A 25842-nucleotide genomic window follows, 5' to 3' on the forward strand; every position below is an offset into this window, starting at 1 on the left:
ATGCTGAGAGGTAAGAGAGGGATAAAGAGAGAAAAGAAAAATACAGAATAACACAGTGCTCACATGATTTTATAAAGAAAAATTCAGTGAAGGGGGGCCTTGTTTGGATTATTCAGTCCTGGCTTTAATATTGGATCTTTTGCTTTTTGATTAAACGTCCTTTATTTGTCCCCTTTACATCTGGAATTAAAGGGTCAAGTGCCACATGAGTAAAATATGAGAGAGAGAAGATGAGTTCCCTTCTTTTGATAAGATGAAGGTGGAACTGATGAAGAGCGGTGACGTGGATCTGATGGTGTTCAAGACAAAAATAGTTTAAAGGACTGGTTTGGCTGCTTTAAAAAAGAAAGGGTGATTTCTTCATTAGCTTGTTTTTCCAGATTTTTTTTTTTTTTTTAAATAGCTGTAAAATTCATGACAGAGAAAGTTTCCGGGCTTATCCTGTGAAGGTAATCATGTCTCAGCCGCTGCCGTCGGTCATGGGCCGCTACCTTACCTCCTTCTCTCTGCTAACTACTACATTTACAACAACATCAACAAGGGCTTTGTGCTCTGGGACGTCTATCTGTCAGGGGAAGTAGCGGCGAGTCTCCCTGTCACTGTATTCAGTGATGACATAATTCCCGTCCAAAGTCCCACTTCATTTACACTACGGAGAGTCTGCGAACCTACTTACAGTCTGACTTTAGTTACACTTGCACTGCAGTGGCGGCCTGCAGGGGATGGGATGGAGAATGAGTGTTAATCACAGGAGGAGAAGATTGTGAAGAAGGGAAGACACAGACAGAGAGAGGGAGACTGCAAATATTCTGACCAGCGTTTACCAAGGAAACTAGCATATTTCATTGAGACAAGTAATAGACTCAATCATTCCGTCTGTTATTCTGCAGGGTTACACAAAAGCTGCAGAACAGGTTCCAATAAAATGTTGTGGAAAAACATGTATTGTTCAAGGAAAAACCTTTAAAATTTCGGTCAGATCCAGGATTATGACGTTTTCCTGAAATATTTGTTGCTTTCTCAGGGAATAATTCAGGGATCTTGATGAAAAATCAATCAGACATGTTTAGGAAACTGCTATTTTGGTGCAGATCCAAACAAAAATCTCTATCTAGTGGATTTAAGTGTTGTTTCATAAGTGCACATGCTCTCAAGTGGCTTCTTGGCTCGTATGTACAAAGGCAGACAACCATTTGATCACCTCTGTTCCTTCCTTCACATACGTCCGGCTCTTTCATGAGCACTTACTGGATGCACGTGGGGATTTGCTGACTCTCCAGATGCTATTCGTGGCAGAGCTACATACTGTATCATTCTTGCATGGTATCAATGGCCTGTTAAAGATGGGTTGATCTCCCGTTGCCTATAATTAGATGTATTGATCTCTGCGCGACCATCACTGGAGCCACAATGAGTCTGTACATTCGAACAGCACCTGGGCTTCTCTTTTGGGGGAAACTAAATCCCATGCAACTTTATCCTGCGTCTTCTAGTCAGCCGCATGTAGGTCATACAGACCTGATTACACTTTTATATTTATAGTTCTCATACATTTACATTAACATTTACCGTATGTACATGTACACATATAAATATAATGTATTATTCTCCTTGTAAGGTAAAAATCTCGCTCAGACAAGAATACTTGCAGAGTGTTGCGATTAGGCAACACAGTAAGATACGCAGAGATAACGCTACACACTTCACAACATGCAGGACAATGTTGAACAAGTTTTACAAAGGACTAAAAGAGCGCTGGGGCAAAAAGAGGGACATTGACAAGTGTTAACGCATAAAAACACGTTTTCCAAATAAACTACTTATGCAACAGAGATTTGCAAGAAATTTAGAAAAACTGGACGAGGAGAATAACTCCTTCAACAATCTATAAATAAAGAAATATAATCCTTAAAAAATGTTAGCTTGAAAATGTACTGAGTTGCAATACTGACATTTTGGGTGAGTGGTGGGAGCTGTTACAAAATGGAATAATCCTTGTTTTTTGCATCAAATATCATAAAATGTTTTCATAATAATGCTTTGGTTGAATTTGGTAATGTAAAAACCTTTTGAGTCCGTTATAAAGTTTTCTGTTATTCATTTCACTACTTTTTTGATGATTTCCTTCACCTTTTCCAATTCCCAGAAAACGAGTAGGTGATGGTAAAACTCAAACACAGGAAGAGCACAGGGGGAGTCGCAAACACCAAACAACAAAACAAAGTTGTACAAAATACTCAAAAATATTAAGAAAAAAAACTGCACACAACAACAACAAAATATAATAATTCAAAATAAATACAACACAATCATATCCACAAAATACTTCACAAAAATACTTGAAAGAAGTACACACCAAGTTAGAAACATAAATAAACACAAGAAAGACCCAAGAAATAAAAGAAAAGAAAAAAAAAGCCATTGTACACGTAGATTGAGGAAGTGAGAGAGGTGAGAGGGGAGAGACAGAGGAAGAAAGAAAGAACCCGACACGACTGAGATCCTTGAAGAAGAGGAGTGATTGGAAGTAGGCAATCAAAGGGGTGATTGACCGTTTGACCTCAGAGAGCCATGCATATTGCATTGGGTGCGTATGAAGTCAAATGGCCAACAATCAAAGAGGAGGAACGGAGAAGCTGATAAAAAGAAAGAAGTTGGCAAAAGACATCTTAATTCGTATATTTATATATCTATATATCTATGAAATGAACCACAACTGAAGCACACAAGAAGGAGTTTTGAACAGCGAGAGAATCCCTCTTTAAAACAAGAAGGAGGATTGTTTACCTGCTTAAAAGGGACAGTATCTGTGTTTTTCCTTTTGTTCCTGAGATTTAGTTCCGTTTTTGAATCATAAATGAATCAGCTGAACTTCCACAGACATGTACACATATCTAGAACCTTTTTTACTGGTATTTACTGTGACCAAAAAGTATGTATCTGTCCCCAGTGCACAAAGTTTGATATATTGACAGTAAATTAAAGAAACAAAGGCATTTCAGATTTTATAAGGTTTTAAATATTCAGTATAAAAAAGCCTGAGCCTGGTGCATGTTCCTTGTTACTCCTGATTGGCTTTAAAGAGGGATTTTTGCAGCACTCAAATTGCAGTTAATACATAAGAACCACTGAAACTGAAGCAATGTCAGGGACCTCTGAGTGAAGGGCTTGGACAGCTCCAGGCTCGCTTACCTTAGACAGCATGTAGTCTCTTTTCAATCAAATCTGCCACAGCGTTAAGTCTGTCTGTCTGACTGGTCAGTAAGTGAGTGTTTCAGTCACAGACTGCAGCTTTAGGTTTCTATCCAGGTCTCCACAGTGCTAATACAAAAATAAAAAGGTCCTGGACGACACTAGGCACTGAAAGCACAGTTACATGGTCCAGGGAATAGTATTTCAGATCCATCACACGCTCACAGCACGATCTTTTGCAAATCAGCATTGCGGCTTTGTTTACAAAGCTGAGGCGGAACACTGAGTCGTAAAAGTTTTGAAATCGTTTGCTTGTCTCCAGCGTGGCATGTCTCAGGAGGTACTATTCCTTGACCTCGACGGCTCCCGTTACCCCAGTGACCTTGAAAACGTGATTGTCATACAACACTGCAATCAGTGCCTCCGCAGTGTGAAGCCAGCGAGGCCGGCCAATTGATTTGGCATAAAATAAGGCATATGTACATCCAAGCACATCTTTGAGCTTGAGATGAATTCCAGCATTGAAGGTGCCGCTCAGTTAAAACCTGAGGTTTGTCAGTTTAACCTGTGTATGAGTTCATGAGCATATCATGGGCACAAATGTGGAAAGAGTATTTTTCAAGGCACGAAATGTCTGGATTGCAGTGTGTTCTTTTGTTTGCCATGGTGGAGGTCCACGGGGGAGGGAGCGGCACGAATACACACAGTAGAAGGGAAAGAAAAGAACAAAATTAAGCCACGCACAAGACTGCACAAACACAACACTCAGACGGCATTGAGAGGACAGGGACACAGTGTATAACACGTAAGAATGAAAAAGCCCACATACACACGCGTGATATGACACAACCTGAAGAGAGAGACAACAACACAGAGGCACATCAGACAACAACGTGACCCACTGTTCCCGTTCAATCTTCTTCTGTGCATGTTTTGATTAGCTCTTTTTATTAGTTATTGACACAATAACTTTTTCACCTGAGCTGCTGCGTGTATTTGCATATGTGCACGCTGTCACGTTTTGAGCTCTCACACAGACACAAACACACAAGTTTGCACATATTAGTGCACACTATTCCTTACGGGTGTATGTCACAGGATAATCCCAGTTACTCTCTTTTTTTTAACATCTTGTACATTGCTCAAAGAGATTGTTCACAAGCTGATAAATGTGCAAATCAGACGAGGAATCCTAAAATTGGCATTTTCCACCCCAAACCTTAGTGCCTAGCCTTAGCTTAACTCAATCTTTTAATGTAATCTTAAAAAAAAAACTGACAGCACACGTTCAGGCCCAGTGAGGATGTGACACAGGCGACACCTCAAACTCCATCAAACATGTAGACACAACACTATGGTAATGGCGGTGTGTATCTCTCATTTGAACTCAAGCAGAGTGTGTGTGCAGCTGTGGCTCTGTTTGAGTGGGTGGCTGTGCTGGTGTAGTGTCACTAGTGCAAAACATGCTACATCACGGAGAGCCGGATCAGAATTTCTGGGTGATTCCTAGGCTACGGGCTCCCTTAGTGTAATTCTTAACTTCTGTCAGTGTTACCTCTCGGCTATGGTTTGATCCAGGAGGAGGTGGAGTTTGCATTGAGGTCCTGCTGTAGCAGAGACCCCTCCATCTTATACCAATCCTCAGTCAGAGGGGAGTCTGGGCTGGGTGCCAGGGCTGCTGCCTCTAGTTTGTTGCCAGCAGGGGGGGTGTTCAAAGTTTGGAGGGAGTGCGAGGGAGTGTTTTGGTGCAGGTTGGCAGCAGTGGTGGTGATGGTGGTGGTTGGATTGCAACAGAAAATGAATCAAGGTGTCAGGTAAAGAAGAAAATGCACATGGGGTTTTAAACAAGGTGGGGAGAAGTGTGTGTGTGTGTGTGTTGGGGGGGGGGGTTGTTATGATGGAGCACATAAGGAGAATAACGAGGGGAAATAAGGTCATGGGTGTAAAGGTGGGGAATTTGAGAAAGGGAGTCAGGGAGTCAGAAGGGGAGATTTGGGGCAGGTTAGGTTGGGAGGGAGGGGGGGATGGGGTCATCATAGAGGGTCAGGGTGTGGTGGGGTTGGGGGGGCAGCATGGCAAAATTAAAAGGGGCGGCGTGAGAGAGAAAGAAGGAGAAATGACGAGAAGTAAATTAATGCATGGTTAACTGTCTGAGTCCAGAAGACAGAGAAGGACAGAGATCGTTAATGAGCATGAACGAATGTGACATCGTGGGACACAGGACAAATTTCACGGACACCATGGAAAAATATGGAAGACATGATCGAGAAAGAGAAAGGAAAATAAAAAAAGGAGAGAAGTAGAGTAGAGGGACAGGAAATCTCGTCCGACAGAGGAAATACAAATATGGTACCAAGCGGTGATGGATACACACACAACAACGGAGGTGAAGAGGTGGAAACGAATAGAGCAGAGCAGAAGAGCTGAGTGTATGTGCATGAGTTGTGTGATTGTAAATATTTGTGTGTGTGTGTTTTGTTGCTAGCTGTGACTGGAGCCTCCTATCTGTGGTTTCCAAAGTCATATTCATGTGTGCTCTCTCTCATCCAACCCATCTTTCCTAAATGTTCGAGCCTAATCTCATGTACATGCAGTAACCCCTGTGTCCCTATCCACATATAGATCAGACATATGTTTACAGTATGTTGTCCCTGGCGTCTTGCTGTGTGCGTCTGTTAGCATAAGATGTGCGTGTTTATGTTTCTGTCTCCTGGTGTGAAACGTACCTTTCCGCACATTCCCATCTGTGGCGCGGAATTCCCTGGTGTTGAGCAGGAAGCAGGCGCGGTCCTGCTGGTAGCGTTCCCGGGTCGGCCCACGCCCTATAGGGCTCCTCTCGTCCGGGCTCAGGACCTGGTCGATGGTGGGGCAGTCCTCGTTTGCCAGAGCGGCCGAGGCTGCATCACCATTCTGCTTGGAATCTGAAGGTAAGGTGTTGAATGAGGGTATAGAAAAGACTGCATTAACGGATCACCATAAAAAAAAAGAGAGTTTCATATCTTTTGACTATTGCTTAGAGTATGTTGAATATAGAGTGTCAACAAGCAAGTATGTAATGTCTTGTGTTGGAGCTTGAGGTGATGGATTTCCTGCTAAAGAAAATCTCCTGACACAACCTACAAAAAACCTTTTAGACTAGAAGACAGCCAAGCAGACAGGATGTAGTAAAAGCTCTGATAAACGCAGCATTTTCTGGATCGCTGATGACTATGGCAGTAAAGTGATGCATTAAAGGTGCATTATGGTTGCATGTGACAGACAGCTGACGCTGCAGTATGCAAAGAGCTAGCCTCTCCTTCACAAACCTCTGAAGTCAGCCCATTTTGAGATGCATTAAACTGCTTTAATAGATAATTGAGTTTATTTTTCTTCTGTAGTGTTTGTTCTCCGGTGACAGATGGATGCCTTAAGGCGACTGGGGTCCTACCAGTTGATCATAAATTACACATGAGTTCTGAGGGGCCAGTGATTTCTCCAGAGTGGATCCAGAATCAACTATGCATCACTTCTTGATAGCACTCACACTGCTCTGTCAACACTTTCCCAAACTAATCCTTCACATTCCTAAAAGTGCCATCACTGAACGTCCATGTTTCCCTCAAGCCTGAGGGCCCGTTTAACCCAATTTCTTTGTTGAAATGGGACTTACAAAATACTTCTTGAGCTTTAACATTCACACACAAAAATAAATTAATTTCATAAAGGAATTTGATACTTGAATACAAACATGAGTATCTGGTACATTCATTTGTTCTCAAAATGGAAGGAAAAGCTCTCACCTCTGTTCATCTCTGTAATTTCTTCCTGGGCGAGAGGACAGTCACCCCCTAGGCCTCCAGAGCCTATCACTCCACCTAGGACATTTCCCAAGATCCTTTGCGGTGACGCAGTAGCCATTGCCAGGGCATCTGGCTTGCAGTAGTTGGGGGACCCTGGTTGTGGTGCTCGTGGAATGTGTTTGTTCTTCTTTTTGGGCAACTTTTGTTTGGCCATGGCCAGAGAGTAGTACATGCCAAAGTTGTTGACAATGACAGGTACAGGCATGGCAATGGTCAGCACACCGGCCAAGGCACAGAGCGCACCCACCAGCATCCCTGACCACGTCTCCGGATACATATCTCCATAGCCAAGAGTGGTCATGGTCACAACGGCCCACCAAAATCCAATGGGGATGTTCTTGAAGGCGGTGTGGGCGCTGGCTGTCGGGTCATCTGGGTCTGCGCCAATTCGCTCAGCATAGTAGATCATAGTGGCGAAGATGAGGACACCCAGGGCTAAGAAGATGATGAGCAGGAGGAATTCATTGGTGCTGGCACGAAGAGTGTGGCCGAGGACACGGAGACCCACAAAGTGGCGAGTGAGCTTGAAGATTCGGAGGATACGGACAAATCGGACGACACGGAGGAACCCCAGGACATCCTTGGCAGCTTTGGAGGACAGGCCACTCAGGCCCACCTCCAGGTAGAAGGGCAGGATGGCGACAAAGTCGATGATGTTGAGGCTGCTTTTGAAGAACTCCAACTTATCTGGGCAGAAGGTGACTCGCAGCAGGACCTCGATGGTGAACCAGATGACACACACACCCTCCACGTATGTCAACCAGCTGTCAGTCACCACCTCATATACAATCTCCTCACGGGTCGTGTTGCCCACCGTGACGTTCTCTGTCTTGTTGAGGATGGTGTTGAAGGCCTCGTGCGTCTCCATGCAGAAAGTGGAGATGGAGATGAGGATGAAGAATAGGGAGCCAAATGCCACATACTAGAAGAAGGGAAGAGACCAGCGAACAGAAAAACAGAAAAAACAAAGTGAGAAAGGGAAGGAAGGTCAGATGCAAATCAAGAGAATTCAGTAAGGAAACCAACTCAAAGAAGCATAAAGGAAAACTAGAGCTTCAGTGCCGTCTGAAACCTCATCCAGCTGCAGAGGAACCCACTGAGTTATGTGTGACCCTTGTTCTGTCAGCTACACGTACATAACTGATACTTCAGCCAAAAATACTGGATCATAGTGACCCATGTGTTATCGTAGACAAAGCTACTTCTCACTGCAATGGTTATCTTCGCTGACCCATACAGAAACAGACACAGGACATTTAAAAAAAAGCCAGGCAAAAGACTTGTTTGGGCCGAATCCTTTAGTATAAGTTGACCTTCCATGAAACGGACAATGTCACAGTTTGACCCGTTGTGACCGAAGCCGGAAGACAAACAGTCTCATTTGGCCCAAACCAAATTCTATCTGACAGCGTTAAATGATTGTGATGTGCGCTGAAGCTGTAAAAATAGATGAGCTGTCAGTATCGTGTCATATCATGATGAGCCATGAGGAACACAATGCCTCACTGTGGTTATAAGTTAATCAAATGATTAAATTATACAATCAGTATGTTCAGTAATAATAATATGCATGTGTAGCCTATACTATATTTCAAAACAACTGTTTTCTTGCACAAACCAGATTTATGGATTTGTTGTTGTTGTTGTGCTATCTGATCCCTGTTGTTTGGGTTGGGCAAAAGTTGTCAAGCATTTTCAAAAAGCTTACTGTTTTTTCTATGTGATGATTATAATATTAAACTACAGTTCGATGGAGTTTAACTGTCACAAATACAAAATGTTCAGATGCTTCATCGTTTTTTCAAGATGTAAGAGTTACTTGGTCCAAAACACAGATGAGGAAACTACGAAGCTGTAACTTTGACCAAATAAGGAAATAAATGCTATTCAAGACCTAGTTTCAAATCTAGTTTCAAACCTCCCAGGACACGTCTGCTCGCTCACCTTGAAAATCTTTGACAGGAAGATAAAAAATAAGCGATGTTACAACCGCGTCCCACCACTGAGATCTCTGTTGCTTATTTTACCGGTTTTCTTATTTCCTCATCCCTCGCAGGCAATTTTCTCCAGCCATCTGTGTGCTCTGCAGGCCCAGTGTCTATACGCTGTAGAAAGTTAATATTCCAGTGTAGCTCATTCAATTGTCACCGAACCCGTTGAGGTAGCGTGATAACAGCGGCGTGTGAATGGCTACTGCACAATCCGGCCCTGTTGTGGTACGTTCCTACCGGCCATGCAGTGTATTTATAGATCCGGTATACTTTGGGCTTTATCAAATAAATAATGAAACACAGACATGGCCTGAAGAGCCAAAGAGAAAGGTAATTCATACTTGAGTGGAGTCCATATATATAAGAAGCCTAAGTGCCCTCAGTGTGTTGTGCGTGTCACCGTGTATTTTCGACATTATGCACTTGTGCAATATCCAGAGCAACATACTTAAAACGAAGCAAAACGGAGGGAACGAGTTTCAGTTTATTAGATTTTTTCTTAAAACCAAGGTCTCGCCCAGGTTTTTCTTTGGATTGAGAATTGGATGAGAGCCGACACATATTTGCCTTCATGACAGAAACAGACTTAGCGGAGGACTTAAGACTCTGACCTGCCGTATTTATCGAGGAGATTAGCCGACAAGCTTTTAGCCAAAGAAGTGACCTTCCGTGAAAGTCAGCCGTGATGCATAATTCAGTGTCCAGTCTGTACTTTGAAATGCCTGTACTGGTATCAAAATTAGCTACACTGGTTATATATGTAGGTTATGCAGTGTTGCTTTATAGACTTGAGAGTTTCGGGGGAACAGTGGTAAAGTTCATGTTGCATAATTTCAAGTAAATAACAAGATATTGTAACGACATTATTAGTGTGTATCTTAGTATCCAGAGCAGTTTGTAATGTATACATCAAGTTTGTTTCTCCTTGTTTTGTATTTATCCTTCCCTGACTCTCTCTAGCCTTTCCCCCACCCCTTTTCTCCTTCTCTTTTCCCTCCATCTCTACCTTCCCTCTCCATCTCTTCTCCCTACCTCTTTTCTCCTCTTCTATGTTTCTCGCTCGTCAGTGTCTGACCTAGTTTCTCAGATTGCTGCAGTGCTCTCCCCCTCTGTATCCCACCACACACACACTCTCTGACACCCTCACACACACATGCTGAGGTTCTCAATCACCCTCCTACCTCTACCCCCACACCAGCACACCCTGTCCCAAGGAAGCAGGATAGCACCAGTGGCACCTACTCAGGATGCTCCCTCATTGGCTGAACACCAGGATCCCTTCACATGTACAAATCAGGGTGATGAGGTGTTATGCTCTTATTCTGAAGTTACTGCTGCCGTTTATTTCTTGTGAAGACATAAGTGATGTAAGTAATATAATAACAGACCTGGAGCACTGGGGCTCACAGGGAGTAATGAGACTGAGATGTTGAGTGGAGTTAGAAGTGTGGGATCTGTCCTCAGAGTTAGTTTTTCCCGCCGCAGTGCTTTCAGGGTTGTTATTACACACAAACTAGCAATACACAAGAGAGCGCAAACAGAAAATAGTCACAAAGCTGCAGTAACGTCAGATCTGCTATGTAGGCTACACAGGTGGACACACAGGAGGGGGAAAAGAAGTGGGAGGGAGACCAGACGAAGTGGAATCCATGCATGGAGAAGCACAAAGAAAAAAGTTGAGGCAGTTCAGAGGAAAGGACAGAGCGTGATGGGAGCGAGAGACGCTGAGGAGCGTGATTCACTGACGTATCCGACACCGGAGCATCGGGTAGCTCGTCTCTCCGATGATCAGGACGTGATGTGACTGTGTCATGAAAAGAGAAGTTCTAAAAAGAAGTGATAGTGAGAGGAAGCGTGAGGGGGTAAAGACAGAGGAGGAGGGATATCAGCAGCCGGAAGGCTAATAGTAAATGACAGGCCTCAGCCATAAAAGCAAATCTGTCAAACCAAGGGACAGAGGACGTGTTTTGTGTATTTTTACTACACGCAAGTTCATAAAATATCCAGAACTGGTGGAATCCTTTTCTCCACAGTCCAATGAAATGAAAAGATCGAGTTAAGATCTGCATTAGTCAACATGTATTATAATGTTAAACTAATGATACTAAAAGCTACAAGGATGTTATAGGTAATGGAACGGACAAGTTAACAGCACAGTGGATGTCCTCGTCTTAGGATGTCCAACATGATCAGATCTGAACTAACACAACATTGTACAGGCCAGGTGTCACTTTGAGTTCATCATATATTAAATTAAAATAACGTTCATTTCAAATGTCACGCAGAAAACTCTTTATATGGATCCTTGTACCTATGAGGTCAACGCCCCAGCTTCAAATTACAGGGTAAAGAGAAAACACAAATCAGCTGTTGGTCTAAGCAGCTCAAAATGAATTAATATATAATATTGTACAGTATTTATTCAGAGGACCATGTAATCTATATGAGCCAAATCTATGTAAAATGAACACTATTCAATTTCCATTTGCCAACGAGCCCTGATTGCTTTTGCTTTTCTTTCCATTTCTGGATTAATATGTACCCACTGCAAAACAATATGTTCAAAGCGCCTTGTCTTCCTTGTCTTGGCGGTGGCAGTATAAATACAGCGCGGGCCCCAGAGACCTGCGATGCAACCAGGAAACCCCCTCCTGATTTGCAGATTCGCCCTCTTCCTCTAAATTAAACTGTGGCGTCGAGTGCTTCTACTGGTGGGACATCACACGCACACACACACAGGAAAAAACACCTCAGTCTCAAAACCTGGGAATGAAACACAAAACAGCTTTCACCAACAGGATGTGCTACAATTCATTTGACCGTGCCGCAATTAAAAGCCACAACGTAGCATCGGTGCTGGTAAATTCATGGTTTGGGTATTTATATCCACTAGTATTTCATGATGGCAGAGCACAGTGGATTACACTGTAGATCTGAACATCAAATCAATATTGATCAATCCATCACAGCAGCCCGTCCTATTTAAATATGCAGCAGCATGTCGAGCAGAGATCTGTGTGAGGAAAGAGGGGGAGGCGCTCCCACTGCTTGAACACTAATAAAAATGTACTTAAAGCTATTCATCACCTGCCTGTGTATGATGTATGTGCCCGTGTACATGTGTGTCTTTGGCGCGAGTGCCTGGCACGACCGTGTGTGTGTGTGTCGGCTTGTGTGTGTGTGGACGTGACTCACATTGCAAGGGAGACAAACAGCCTCTGGGCACAGGAGGTGTGCGCTCACACTTGCTGATCGCAGATAGTAAGTGGTAGCTGCACGAGCGGTGCATTGAGGGGATGGAGAGGGGCGAGCGGAGCGACGGAGGGGAAGAAAGAGGTGGAGGAAGATGATAAAAGGAGAAGTAGCAATCTGCCACTTCACACTTACTTATCTCCTCCGGCACTTTGTCTCTGCACACCCCACCGCAAAATCCCTCCCCTCACTGCAACGTCGGCGCAGCCATGTTAATGCTCCGAATGTACGATGAAGAGGCACATGGAAATAATGGTGGGAAGCGTAATGCGTTCAATTCCCTACAGTAGAGCCTCAGTGTGTGTGACACCTGCAGCCCAATGACCTTCACGGTCCAATAGATTCACCCTTGTTCACTAGACTCTGGAATTAGATTTGGAAAGATCATCAACATGAATTTAAAAGAGACAGACTCAGGGACTAGGGTGGGGGGGAGAGAAAGAGAGAGACTTAAATGAGAACGGGCCTTGAGATAGAGAAAGAGAGAGAGATAGAGATAGAGATAGAGAGAGAGGGAGAGAGAGAGAGAGAGAGAGAGAAAGAGAGAGGAACTTGATTGAAAGCGTTGATTGTGATTCGATGGATGAATGAAGAGCGGAGAGAGTGATGGAATGGAGGAAGAGGAGATGAAAAGATGAGCGGAGGAGAGAAGACAATGGTGCGAATCTCACCAATCAAGGGGAGGCATCAGGGCAGCGGAGTTTGAGTGCAATAAAGAGACGGAGAGGAAGAAAAGGTGGGGGGGGCACGAACGTAAGCGATATAACCAAGGAGAAATTGTCGGCTGCTGATATTAGCTCTACGGGCGTTTTGCATGCAGGGCGGTGCGCCGCGCTCTTCCTTAACGGGACCCTAGTGGCGCTGTGTTTACTGCGGCACCATCCAGGAGAGCTATATCATTACAGTATTACCACAGCCCTGCCTGGCTCCCTGTCACCATGACAACCACTGCGTTAGCCTCTGCTTTCAGGCACCAAGGACAGGACTGAGCCAAACACTGCTCCTGCAGCTGGAGGGAAAGGGGCTAAACGTGCAGGAGCGAGAGTCAATCTGTGAGCGTTCGGTGCGGCTGCCGCTTGTTCAGAGAAAGGTGAACATTGGTCAGCTCGACGGAAAGTGACCTTGACAGGGATGGGAGGACAAATTAAAGATTGTGCGTCTTATTGACAATCCCTTTGTCCTGTGTACACTGACGCCGATGTCTCACCAGCATTAGTATGACAAACAGCGCCCGGTTAGAGGGGGAGTCTTCCCCAGAGGGCGAAGCTGATAGGTGACCAATGCTGCAGGGTCAGCAATGATAAGAAGACATAGACGGACAATCTGAAATCTGCACATGAATGAGGCTGACAAAAATGAACATTTCAAATGATGGGAAACACAGAAGATTCTCCTGAAGGGCAACAGGCACTACGGGTTAGACTGGGATCGGGTGATTAATCTATTATCTTAGGGTGAATGGCTGCGCCCGTCACTCAGAGACCTCCGAAGTAGCCACTTAGCAAGCGGTACAAGTATAACCTTGGGTGGGTGACAGGAAAAGCCCTTGATGACCATCATCATCACCATCATCATCATCACCGTTATATTCTGAGAAACATTGCAGAGCCGTGTCGAACTTGAAGGTTTTGCTTCTTTAAACACCGTCAAACATCTAAAATGTCCGGAGAGAGAGTTTCGTTTGGGGACATGTTGTGCAAAATGGACAAGCAATAAGGTGGAGTGGACAGACTGAGAGGGAGAGAGAGAGAGAGAGAGAGAGAGAGAGAATAGTACAAAAAAGACGTCATTCGTACTTGTCTAAACTTCAGTGGCTTTTAGCTGCTCCCTCAAATATTCCTCAGATTTATTGTTGGCATGGTCCAGGCAATGTGTCCCAGAGTAGAAATACCCGGTGGAGTATTTAGTAAGTCCACTACATACAATTAATATGACATACAGAGCAATCATCTGTGTTGATGCAATTAACTATGACCTCCAATAATCAGATTAATCCTTGGGTCACATTGGGGGTTCTGGACGGATATCTTGGGTTAAAAATCAAGATCCTTTTCTGTCCCTTCGTTTTCTTATCTGTACTGTTGCTGTGAAATATTGTAATGTATCCAACATTTTAGGAAATGTGTTTTCTTGCTTTAAAATAAAATGAGAACAATGACACTGCTGTTGTGCCTGCAAGGTAAATACAAAACCACTGACAGAAGTATTAAACATAAATACGATTACTAATCACTTAAGGTTGGGCCATTTCTTAGCCGACCAACATTGAACCGGTTGACAAATAATTGTGTTAACTGACAGTTGTTCAAATTAGGAGTTACATTCTTGTCACCTACGTAGTCAACCTCTTTGTGCTTCAACAAGACAAAGGCTCTATCACTGAAGAATAGTCTTGATTTCAGGGCGCACTGATCCAGAGGGACTCAAGTCCTAATCGAGATCCATGACAGCTGATATGCACTTGAAGATAGGTAGACAATATCTAGTACTTTTGACCCGTTTTTCCCCCTCTAGCTCTCTGGGTAGGTGGAGGAGGCTGGTGTCCGAGCCAGGACGGGCAGTGACATCAGAGGATGGTGAGCTCAGACTGATGGAGGTAGATGTGGGGATGGGCGGAGAGGAGGAGGAGCGTAACGGCACGCCCTCATGTATAGAATGACTGCAAATGTGCAAAAAACACGTGGCCACATGGTGTGCGAGTTTCATACGTATGCATGAGGCTTATCAAACACCTGAATGCAGGGGGAGATGGAGGAGGAGGAGGAGCGGTGACGGAGGCTGGAGCCAGGTTCGCACGAAACTTAGAGATATAATTAGCGTCTGCTCTGGGTAATCCTCGCATATACTTAATTTTTCCGAGTGCCGGAGACCCTGACTCGCTGAGGTCAGCGCTCTTGGAAGGGATCCTGGTAAAAAAAAAAAAATTCAATAACAACACAGACAGAGATGTTGCAGAGATTCCCTCAATGACTCAACTCCTTGACATGATGCAGATGAATCGGGAAGCTCTCTCCCACACACACACACACAAACACACACACACACCCGTACAGACACACACTGCCGCTCTCCAGTCGACACGTCACTGTGTCGTATCGGCTCTGCAGCGTTCAGGTCCATTTCATTCCCGCCGCAGTCCTGACAAACATTTCTGAAGACAAACAATCGTTGCGTGGAGGTGAGTGAACTGCACACGTGTCTGTTCTCCTCTCCTCTGCTTTGTATTCGCTACAGATTACTGCAGCACACTAGTTGTCCTTTCGACGCAGCCCCCCCCCCCCCCCCCACGCCCCACCCCCAGTCCCTTTCTCAGCCGATCTCAACCCTTTATCCACCCGTCCTCTCCTGTCCTGCTTGTAATGTCCAAGGCAAATAAAGCAAGTCCTGGTAGCTGTGATGACCGATTGCCTTCATGCCTTCTCCGCCTCCTCCCCTTTTAACGACCCCCCCCCCCCATCTGTCCTCCCTCGCTCCCTTCCTTGTCCCCCTGTCCTCCAATGACTGTCTATAATCTCTCATCATAAAAACAGAGAATGAAACATAATGGGACGCCCACAAAGGACTTTTTCGGTAAACAAGAGCACAACACGTAACAAACTGTCCATCCCTCAGTGTCAAGTCAAATTCTGAGACGATGTCTTGATCTCGACAAACATCCTGAGGCCATTTCTAACAAATACATTTCCGTCCACATCCAGAATCGGACACACTGCTCTCGATCACGTTTTCAATTTAAAAGCGGCCATTCGATGGTACACACACACCCTGCTCGCCGCTCCCCAGCCACTTGGACGGGAGGGACAATCACGAGGAAGCAGATGGTCACACAGGGATTGTCCCCTCCAAAATCATTTTCCAAGGGAATGAGCATGGATCCACTTTGACTGTTTAAGTGCCACCGGGTAATGACGCACGGCCAACCATGAAGAGACGCTCGCAAAGCGAACCACCTGCACATCAGACCGGACTTATATGTTGCTGTTTTTGTTCACCGCACCACAAATCAGCAACATATTTAATAACCATTCCTATTTTAGCTCATGGTCTCTAAGTGTGACTGTGGTCATGTTCTCAAATGTGAATATGAGCTGAGTGATGTCTCTTCTTTGATGTTGAGTTGAATCTCTTTGGATTTGGACCTGATGGTCTGAAAAATACAAACATTGACTTTGGGTCTTTCGGAAATTGCGATGAACAGTTATTATTATTTTATAACGGATAATCTAGAATATCCGTGGAGTTAAAGTGATAAATCAATAAAACGATTAGTTGACATAGGGGGAAAAACATATATTTGTTACAGTGGATTCATTTTGAATGTAGTTTAAAATTGTCTTTGTGCTTTATGATTGTAAACGTTTGTTCTTTTGTTTATTTCTTTGTTGCACATAGTGAACAATTTGATGACTTCAACTTGGGGTTTGAGAATGACTAATTGGTTTATATTGTAAATAATCAGCATATTTATCAAATATATAAAATATAAAATACTCAATCAATCGAAGTTTTTGAACAGGGACAGATATAGAATAGCTGTCGAATATCCTATTTACAAAACAATAAACGATTCACAGAAAATTAAATAATGACAATATTTCTTTCATTTTCAGCCCTGGAAATTGCTCCTAATTAAAAAGCATAAGTGCATTGTAAGCTGCCTGCTAATTAACATTCAGGTTGTTGATGTACGTCTTTGTATGTGGGACATTCCCACGTGTGAAAGTGATCCGCGGGGTTACACGTGGAGGCGTGTCGAACGAGGTGATTTATCTGCCCGCAGTGAGTGTGAACGCTCGGCCGAATGGTTTATGGCCAGCTACACTTACAGACTATGGGCCAATGTGTAAAGGTGAGTGTACGGGGACAGATTTATGTCCAGGCGAGTGTTCGAGGGGGTCAGATGTATAGACGCGTGTCGCAGCGACCGCGGGTAATGGGTTTGTGTACCACGCCGAGTCTTCCTTCGGTTACAGTGTGTGCCCGGAGATTGCTCATGAATAATTGACCGCCTTGATGCAGTGAAAGGATTTTAGATTCAGCGCACATTCAAAAAAATTCCTCCATCAGTATGTGCCCAGCTGTTTGTTTACATATACATGGGCCTGTGCGTGTGGCGGTTTGTGTGATTATAGTACACAATACACTGTTCCCTCATATGTTTTGACAAGATTTTCCCCAGTTAGAGATTTCAGACTCCCACCACTGTAATCGGCTCTGGCACCATGTGAGCTCTCCACCATGCCAGTTTCCTGGTTCATTTCTATTCCGGACCATAAGAGCAAAATTGACCGGGGTTTACCACAAGGTCAGACTAATTGACCGTCTGTACAGTAGCGAGGAGCGCTGACTCAGCACTTAACCAGCCCAGCTAAATGGACCTCAGAGGAGGAAATGGAGGAAGAGGGCTGTGAAGAACATAAAGAGGAGAGGGAGAAAGGTAGCTGGGGGATTTATTGCAGCATTATCAGACTAAATGTTAAAGACTTCTGTTCAGAAGGTGGCGCCACACATACTAATAGTTCAACATTTTGGCAAATACACTTGTTTTGTTGTTGAACGACTGTAAACAGAAGAAAACTCCACACAATAGCACCTTTAAAGCTCAATAATCAACATGTAATATATAACTCCTTTGACAGAAAACAAAAAAGTGTTGAATACTGGTCTATTTTATATATGCGTATTTTTTACAATAAGACAATAACCTAAATCATATAAAATGACAATTACTAAGGTTTCTAGGTGAGGATAACTTATTTTTTCTCTTTGAACAGAGCTGGACACACTGTTTACCTCCATTTATCAGTTTCGATGTAAGTGAAGAATGTATCATATCATGTCATCTAAGTTTTGGCAAGAAAGTAAACAATTATATTTACCAAAATTGCAATACTCTTGTTAACAAATGGGGGTTTAATCTGGACACAGGATAAACCAATGGAGTTCAACTCTCACAGAAAAACAAATTAAAAGGTGGAAAACGCGACGGCTGCACAAGAAGTGTCGTAATTGCCCCCTTGTGGCTGGCTGCAGTATAGTTCATAAATCCTGCCTCCTCCATGTGAGTGGTAAAAATGTGAATGTTACCCAAACCCTGCAGGCCCAAAAAAACGAGAAAAAAAAAGTTTGATTTAAGACAGGGGCATAGGGGTAACTTGGGCATTTCTGAGCTACAAATGGTGTGGAAAAGAAGAAAACAATGAACAACAAGATATGACCTTCAGGGAGAGAGGAAGAGGGGGGGGGGGGCTTCTGGACAAAGCAATGTTCCCCATTAAACAATTTAAAAAAAGGCCCCAAAAATTGAAAACAAAAGTCTGATTTAGGACGGGGGGCATGGGGGCAACTTGTACATTTCTGAGATACAAATGGTGCTTTGAGGAGGAGATTGACAACAAAGGCATCTGATCGGAAAACTGGTTCCTCCTGAAAGATTTGACGCAATGTCCCAGACAAAAATGGGAATGTCACCCAAACCCTTCCCCGGACGATCTCCTTCTCACCCAACACCATATCTATATTAACTCTCGCACTTATTCATACATCTATCTTCTCATTTCTGTCCGGCCCAGTGATCTTCTACCCAGAGACGACCTGTGCTGAGGCCGTCCGGAGCAGCGGCAGGTCACATTTGTGTTTATGACAGCATTGTGTGTTCCACAGCAACAAATGCTGTGGAAAAGAAGAAAACAATGAACAACAAGACATGACCTTCAGGGAGAGAGGAAGACAGGGGGGGGGGGGTTCTGGACAAAGCAATGTTCCCCATTAAAAAATTTAAAAACAGGCCCCAAAAATTGAAAACAAAAGTCTGATTTAGGACGGGGGGCATGGGGGCAACTTGTACATTTCTGAGATACAAATGGTGCTTTGAGAGGAGATTGACCACAAAGGCATCTGATCGGAAAACTTGGTCCTCCTGAAAGATTTCCGGAGGCCCCCATACAATGGGGGCCATACAATGCCCCCATACAAGGGGGCATGGGGGCAACTTGTACATTTCTGAGATACAAATGGTGCTTTGAGAGGAGATGCCGACAAAGGCAACTGGTTCCTTCTGATCAGAAACTGGAAACATCCAAAACACAGCAAAACCAACTGGCTACAGTGTAGTTCATCCATCCTGCCTCCTCTATGTTAGTGGATGGGATATGAGCCAATTTAAAAGTAACGGTTTTAAAATTATATTTTCTGTCATACACTTTACTTCTTACTTCTCACTGTAATATTGGTTTAAATCAGTTATTTGAGAAAAACAGGGCGAAGTCATGCTTGACAGCTGAGACTGAGTCGCGATTGGTCGAGCACGTAAATTGGCAGGAAATCACTACATCGAAGAATCTGGCTCCAATTGCACAAGAGGGCCGCACTCATATCCCGTATATGTTTCAGCGTTGGAGAGGCGTCGTCCACCTTCTATATAAAGTCTCTGGATCCACAACAGAAGGCCAGAATAATCCAGAAGACAAATTTACGTGTTTGTAAAACCACAAAGTAGTTCAAATCAAACACTGCTTTCTGTTTTCATCCCCTTCAAAAGGGTGTCTTGCTTATTCAACATTAGGATCTTCCCTCTGTCCTTGTTATGAGACATCGAGCATCTATCCATTTAAGTGTCACCAACAGACGGCGCTCAGGTTACAAGGCAACAAGCGGACGGACTGTGACTTCTGAGGATGTTGTACACAACGTGAGAAGGCCTGAGGTACAGAACGCTGTCAGGAAAAAAACTGAAACAGAACACAGTACATTAAGAAAATTGCGGGCCAAAATCCGAAAAAAAAAAGTTTGATTTAAGACGGGGGCATAGGGGCAACTTGTGCATTTCTGAGCTACAAATGGTGTGGAAAAGAAGAAAACAATGAACAACAAGACATGACCTTCAGGGAGAGAGGAAGAGGGGGGGGGGGGGTTCTGGACAAAGCAATGTTCCCCATTAAAAAATTTAAAAACAGGCCCCAAAAATTGAAAACAAAAGTCTGATTTAGGACGGGGGGCATGGGGGCAACTTGTACATTTCTGAGATACAAATGGTGCTTTGAGAGGAGATTGACCACAAAGGCATCTGATCGGAAAACTGGGTCCTCTTGAAAGATTTGACGCAATGTCCCAGACAAAAATCTTATCTTGCTTATTCAACATTAGGATCTTCCCTCTGTCCTTGTTATGAGACATCGAGCATCTATCCATTTAAGTGTCACCAACAGACGGCGCTCAAGTTACAAGGCAACAAGCGTACGGACTGTGACTTCTGAGGATGTTGTACACAACGTGAGAAGGCCTGAGGTACAGAACGCAGTACATTTACCAATTGCGGGCACAGGAACGACGGGGGGACTAATTATCACGCCCCTGCCAACAGCTACTGCCAGAGGAACACTGTTTACCTCTTTAAACTTAGTGGGCACCAACGAATATCTCCCTTGAATCCTTCTGTTAAGACGGGTTTGGTGCTTTAGCTATTTTCAGTTTCTATAAATGTTGCTTATGTGCTGAACGGTCATAACAAGTGACAGCCTCATCCTCTCAGCAGCAATGGAGGAACAGATTCAGCCACCAGAGAATGGAATTATGGCCTCCATTCCCTCTCTTTGCTATTTTCAGATGCAGCCCATCGGGGAGAGGAACAAGAAAGTAAGTGGGAAACAGGCCTTTAAGCGGGGCGGGGGGGGGGGGGGGGGGTTCATGCTTTGAATGAAATATTGCAATTCGTGCACGTAGGTGACTTTTCTGTGAAAACGCTCAAATCAATATAATTTGGGATAATTGGGGTCACAGGTCTCTGGCAGGGTTATCTTGTAGGTCGTGGGCTGAGACGATTTGCGAACCTTTGACCTAGTCTGTTAGAAATCAAGAATACCTTCCCTTATATTTTTTCCAAACTCGCACAGAACTCAACTTCTTGGCCACAAGGTCTTCCTCCTGAACGATTTGACGCAATGTCCCAGACAAAAATGGGAATGTCATCCAAACCCTGCCCCGGGCGATCTCCTTTTCCACCCAACACCATATCTATATTTACTCTTGCACTTATTAATACATCTATCTTCTCATCTCTGTCCGGCCCATTGATTTTCTACCCAGAGACGACCTGTTCCGGGGCCGTCCGGAGCAGCGACAGCTCACATTTGTGTTTATGAAAGCATTGTGACAGCATTCTGATCAGAAACTGGCAACATCCAAAACACAGCTGAACCAGCAGGACAATGGGAACGCATGAGGACGACAACGTGACAGTGGGATCTATACTGAGTCGACCATTTATACAACATACTATAGAAAATACTTTATTGATGCAAGATTTACTCTATATTATTGTGCTTATATACTTCATGTAAACACCTCGAATACTGCACAGGAGTTTTTTTCTATTCTTATTTCAATTATCAAAGTTTTTCAGTTTCCATAACAATAACAAATGCTACTTTTAGGGGGACACTATCTAGCGATCCATCTAAATTTGACAACATATATTCAATCTGCTGTGTGACAAGCGATTGCATTAAATTAGATTTACATTGGGTGAAGAAAAAAAAAACACAGACAAACAATAAACACAGTTTATTGACTCTGGAGGATCCTTTCCTCATTCGATTAGGATAATTGTCTTGCAGGCAGATTAGAGTTTAAAACAGTAAGTTACATGATACATGTGTGCGTCAAGATCTATTTGTTATCCAGACGTGGATCGATAAAGAATCAGATGCAAATTGTATTGTGTAACACCTCATCAAAGAAATAAATACGTCCATAAATTTTCTCGGTGGGTTGGCCATCGTGTCACCATGAATAAGCCCGGAGTCCTTGTCAGGTTTCTCCTTTTTTTAAGAGGTGATGGAGAAACAGAGAGTGGCTTTAAAAAAACGGACAAAAGAGAAGATAATCAATAAAAAATCAATCAATAGGCAGACAGGAGGGCCCGGGCGGGAAGAGTCGATGGCTCAAGCAGTCACAGATAATCGAAGATACGAAGACAAGTGTCCCCACCCCCATCACAGAACCTCTTTCTCCCTGTGGCTGTCACCTCCTCCCTGTTTCTCTCCGAACCCCTCTCCTTCTCTCCTCGTCGTCTCCCTCGTTCCTCCCTCCGTGTCCTTCTCAGGCTCACCCCCTTTTTCCCTCCATTTCTCCCCACTATCTCACCCCTTCTCCATTTCCCTCACCCTGCCAATATCCCTCTCGCTCCCAGCCCCTCCACCTCTTTTTTCTTCCTCCAGTGCTCCCCTTCCTCCTCCTCCTCCTCTTCCTCCTGCTCTCTCCTGTGTCTACTGCAGCAGAAAAGCCAGCACAGGCACCAGCATGTGTGCATTTGTACATGTGTGTGCTACCGTGATAGATCCAAAAGCGAGCCTCGCACGACCGTATGCGAAGAAGGGGGGGGGGGGGTTTGAAGGAAAATAAGAACCTGCGTTGCCCATCGAACGCTCTCATCAAAACATTGATTGCTGATCCGTTACATCACAGCCGTGGAAGCAAAATCCCCTTAAAATCATTAGAGTAACATCTCTCCTCCTGTCTCCCTCTATTTCCTCTCGTCTCCCTCCTCTTCCCTCTGTCTCTCTCTCATCTGTCTCATTGTTTTTCCACATCACCGCTCTCGTTTTTTTTCCTCCGTCCTAGCGTCTATTCATCTCTCTCTCTCTCTCTCTCTCTCTCTCCCTCTCTCTCTTCTCCTCGCATATAATTTGCATCGCTCAGGACCGAGAGACCAAAAGGTTCTGCCACATCAGACAGGATACTTTTAGAAGGAGCGGGGAGGGAGGAAATAGAGAGTGATCTGGGTCACATCGCTGTTTGAGGTATAGCACTGGCATATTAGACCTATGGAGGGAAATGGGGCTGCGTTCCCCCACAAATAGAGGCAGCGTTGTGCAGCCACTGAAATGAATCCCACCCACTACCTGCTCTGTACTCTGCATATCCCCTTTGTGGTGTCACAAACGCCACTATACCTGCATTCAATGAATCTCTGCTTTTGTATCATTTATGAAATCTAAGCAGCCAGTGTGATGTTGAACTGTACATTACATAATATACAGCATTCCGGCGGACAGGCAGCAGGTACAGTAGCCTGCATCCAAGGTATGGCAGTGCTGCAAATGCTGCCCCCTCTTGCTCTGAGATGATTCAGAATTCAGCAGCGAAACCACTTCTGTTTACATGCAAAGCACCTTTTCTGCCTCGTGCTTGTCACCCTGCCTTGTTTGGAAATCTCCCTCCCCTGCAACATTTGGGAATCAAGCAGCCAGCCTCTCGGCTATGAGCTGTTTTTGGGAGGCTGGGATGGTGAGAAATCAACCATAACCCTAACCCTAACCGTAAGCCCGAGTCCAGGGAGACAGATCAGGTGGCCTCAAGCAGACCATCTGTCCGTCAAAGCCAGACACTTCACTGCTCCATCACAGGGAACTGAATCTAGGTGTGTAGACCAAACCATGGTGCCAGATGAGGTGTGTATGTGATAGCGAATACAGTATATGCATTGCTGGGTGCACACTGACATTTTCAGTGTGATGGCACGAACTGGCCACTGCAGGTGGATTTGCATCTGCACCTACAGTGCATGCATCCACAGCATGCACCTAAGAGCCCTCACACACCTTCCTGACTGAAAGAGCAAAATTGCACTGGCACAAAAAAGCGCAGGCAAGGATGATCAAACTAGATCACCGGCTATACAAAACAACAGAAATCAAAGCAGATGTGATCAAGCTGCTGGATTTGTCTGTAAAAGAACCAAAAGGCCACTGGATCTGTTTTATCTGCCCGGGATCAAAAACGCAGTGAGGGTTACTTGTTACTCCAACACCTGTGTGATCAAACGCCATCAATGTTTGCTTTCAAGAGGAAGACTATTACCCTATTGACACAAGAACAATAGCAGGCATCCCAATGTAGGAGAAAGTTATGCGTGATGGTAACAAATCCTGTGCGTAAAAGGAGACTGGGACGGGGGGGGAATGGCCCCCCAAAAAAACAAAAAACAGCAGAGCACTGGGGAGGGCAAATGTGGGAGAAAACATGCAGGAATCGTCGTCGTGTGAGCACCCCCACCCACCTTCAGTGCGCTGCTCCAATAAATAATAGTAACGGTGAAATACGGCGCATTGATGTGCATCGTAAACGGACATGTATGACTTAATGGAGGCGTTTGGATGCAGGGGTGCAGCGGATACTGCGTTTGGAGGCAGATAATGTATTAAACCCGCTCAAGTAGTGTAGGAATTACGAGGGCGATAAAACAAAACGGCATTCAATATGTGTAATGTATCAAGGCAAAGACGTGGAGGTGAACGAGCCTGGATAGTATAGCCATGTACCAGCAGATATTGCTGCCATTTCATTTTCCATTTTCCCCCTATGCTATCGGCATTAATTATTCAATATCAGTAGGTTTATATCCTAACAGTTAATACAAGCTGCAGCTGACCGGGGATCACACGCATACCAACAGTGGGGTCATTAGCAGGGGCGGGTTTCACTGCAGGTGCGATGAGAACAGAAGTTTTAAAACTTATCAAGCAGAGGTAACACCCCTGTGCAGCGGTGCAGGAACAACTTGCAGGAGACATGGGTGGGTGGGTGGATGTATGAGGGGGGGACTCACCCGGGCATATTTGGAGGAATAGGGGTCCTCGAAGAGCGCCCATATTTTCGGCTGCCAGGTTTTCCACCACCCTGCCTTGCGCGCGTCCTCCTGCATGCACAGTCTTTTCAAGTCCCCGTCCGCGCCGCCCAGCGCCGGGTCGTCGTCCGGCGCGTCCGGCTCCGGATTCTCGAAGCTGTCCAGCGCCTCCTCCGCGTCCCGGTGCTGCCGGTAGTTCATCCAGCAGCACGCCTCCACGTCCGTCTCGTCGATGCCCCAGAAGGCGAGCTCCTCCTCGAACAGGGGGCCGCACACATCGTTGGGACAGTGCAACTTCCCGGTGCGGTAGTAGTTGAGGATGAAGGAGAACACCGACGGGTGGCGGTCGAAGAAGAACTCGTCGAGTTTGTGGTCGTAGTCGAAGTTGCTGAACGCGTCCGCCTCGGTGAGCCACGAGAGGCGGGTGCCGGGCAGCGTCTTTAGGGTGCTCCGGTAGGTCTCATGCCGCACCCCGCCGCAGTTTATCACGATCTTCTCGCTTTCCGACGGACAAGTCATGTCTGCGCTGTAACATGCTTTGTTGGACGACTTGTTCCCACCCTTGCGCCCTTTAAAAGAGGATACACACACCGAACTGAGCATAGAGGACCGGGGGGGGGGGGGGGGGGAGGGAAAGGATGAGAGAGACCGAGGGGAGGAGGAGGAGGGAGGAGTCGGAGGAGTCTGCGGGAAGAGAGAGAGGGAGAGAGAGGGGGAAAAAGGGCAGAATTGTTTAGCAGAGGGTAGAAATAGACGGTGGATTGTCAACATTACAATACAGAGTGGGGATGCTTACAGCGGCTGCCTGTGCACAAGGTTTCACTTGGTAATCATGGTGATGGTGGATTTGGTGCAAAATGACCTTGTGCAGGTGCAGTGAAGAGGGAGAGGAGGGGGATGCAGGGATGAAGATGAGGGAGTTTTCGGCACAGCATCCTGCGTG

General features: G+C 45.0%; 1 protein-coding gene across 4 annotated transcripts in view; it reads right to left on the reverse strand.

The window, feature by feature from the left end:
- Positions 1 to 25502, reverse strand: part of LOC133976178 (potassium voltage-gated channel subfamily C member 1-like) — a 37788-nt gene extending 12286 nt beyond the window's left edge. For 2 of the 4 annotated variants that reach the window (XM_062414316.1, XM_062414317.1), the window contains exons 1-3: positions 24882 to 25502; positions 6972 to 7953; positions 5919 to 6113 (exon numbers count right to left, since the gene is read on the reverse strand). In XM_062414316.1, the coding sequence (XP_062270300.1) occupies positions 5919 to 6113; positions 6972 to 7953; positions 24882 to 25502 (1798 nt within the window). Of the gene's footprint in view, positions 1 to 3735; positions 4043 to 4747; positions 4877 to 5918; positions 6114 to 6971; positions 7954 to 24881 lie in introns of those variants that run through there. The other 2 variants (XM_062414315.1, XM_062414318.1) reach the window with 2 other exon arrangements.
- Between the last annotated feature and the right edge of the window lie 340 nt (positions 25503 to 25842).

The sequence above is a fragment of the Platichthys flesus genome, chromosome 20 (assembly GCF_949316205.1).
Source record: "Platichthys flesus chromosome 20, fPlaFle2.1, whole genome shotgun sequence".
Classification (NCBI taxonomy): domain Eukaryota; kingdom Metazoa; phylum Chordata; class Actinopteri; order Pleuronectiformes; family Pleuronectidae; genus Platichthys; species Platichthys flesus.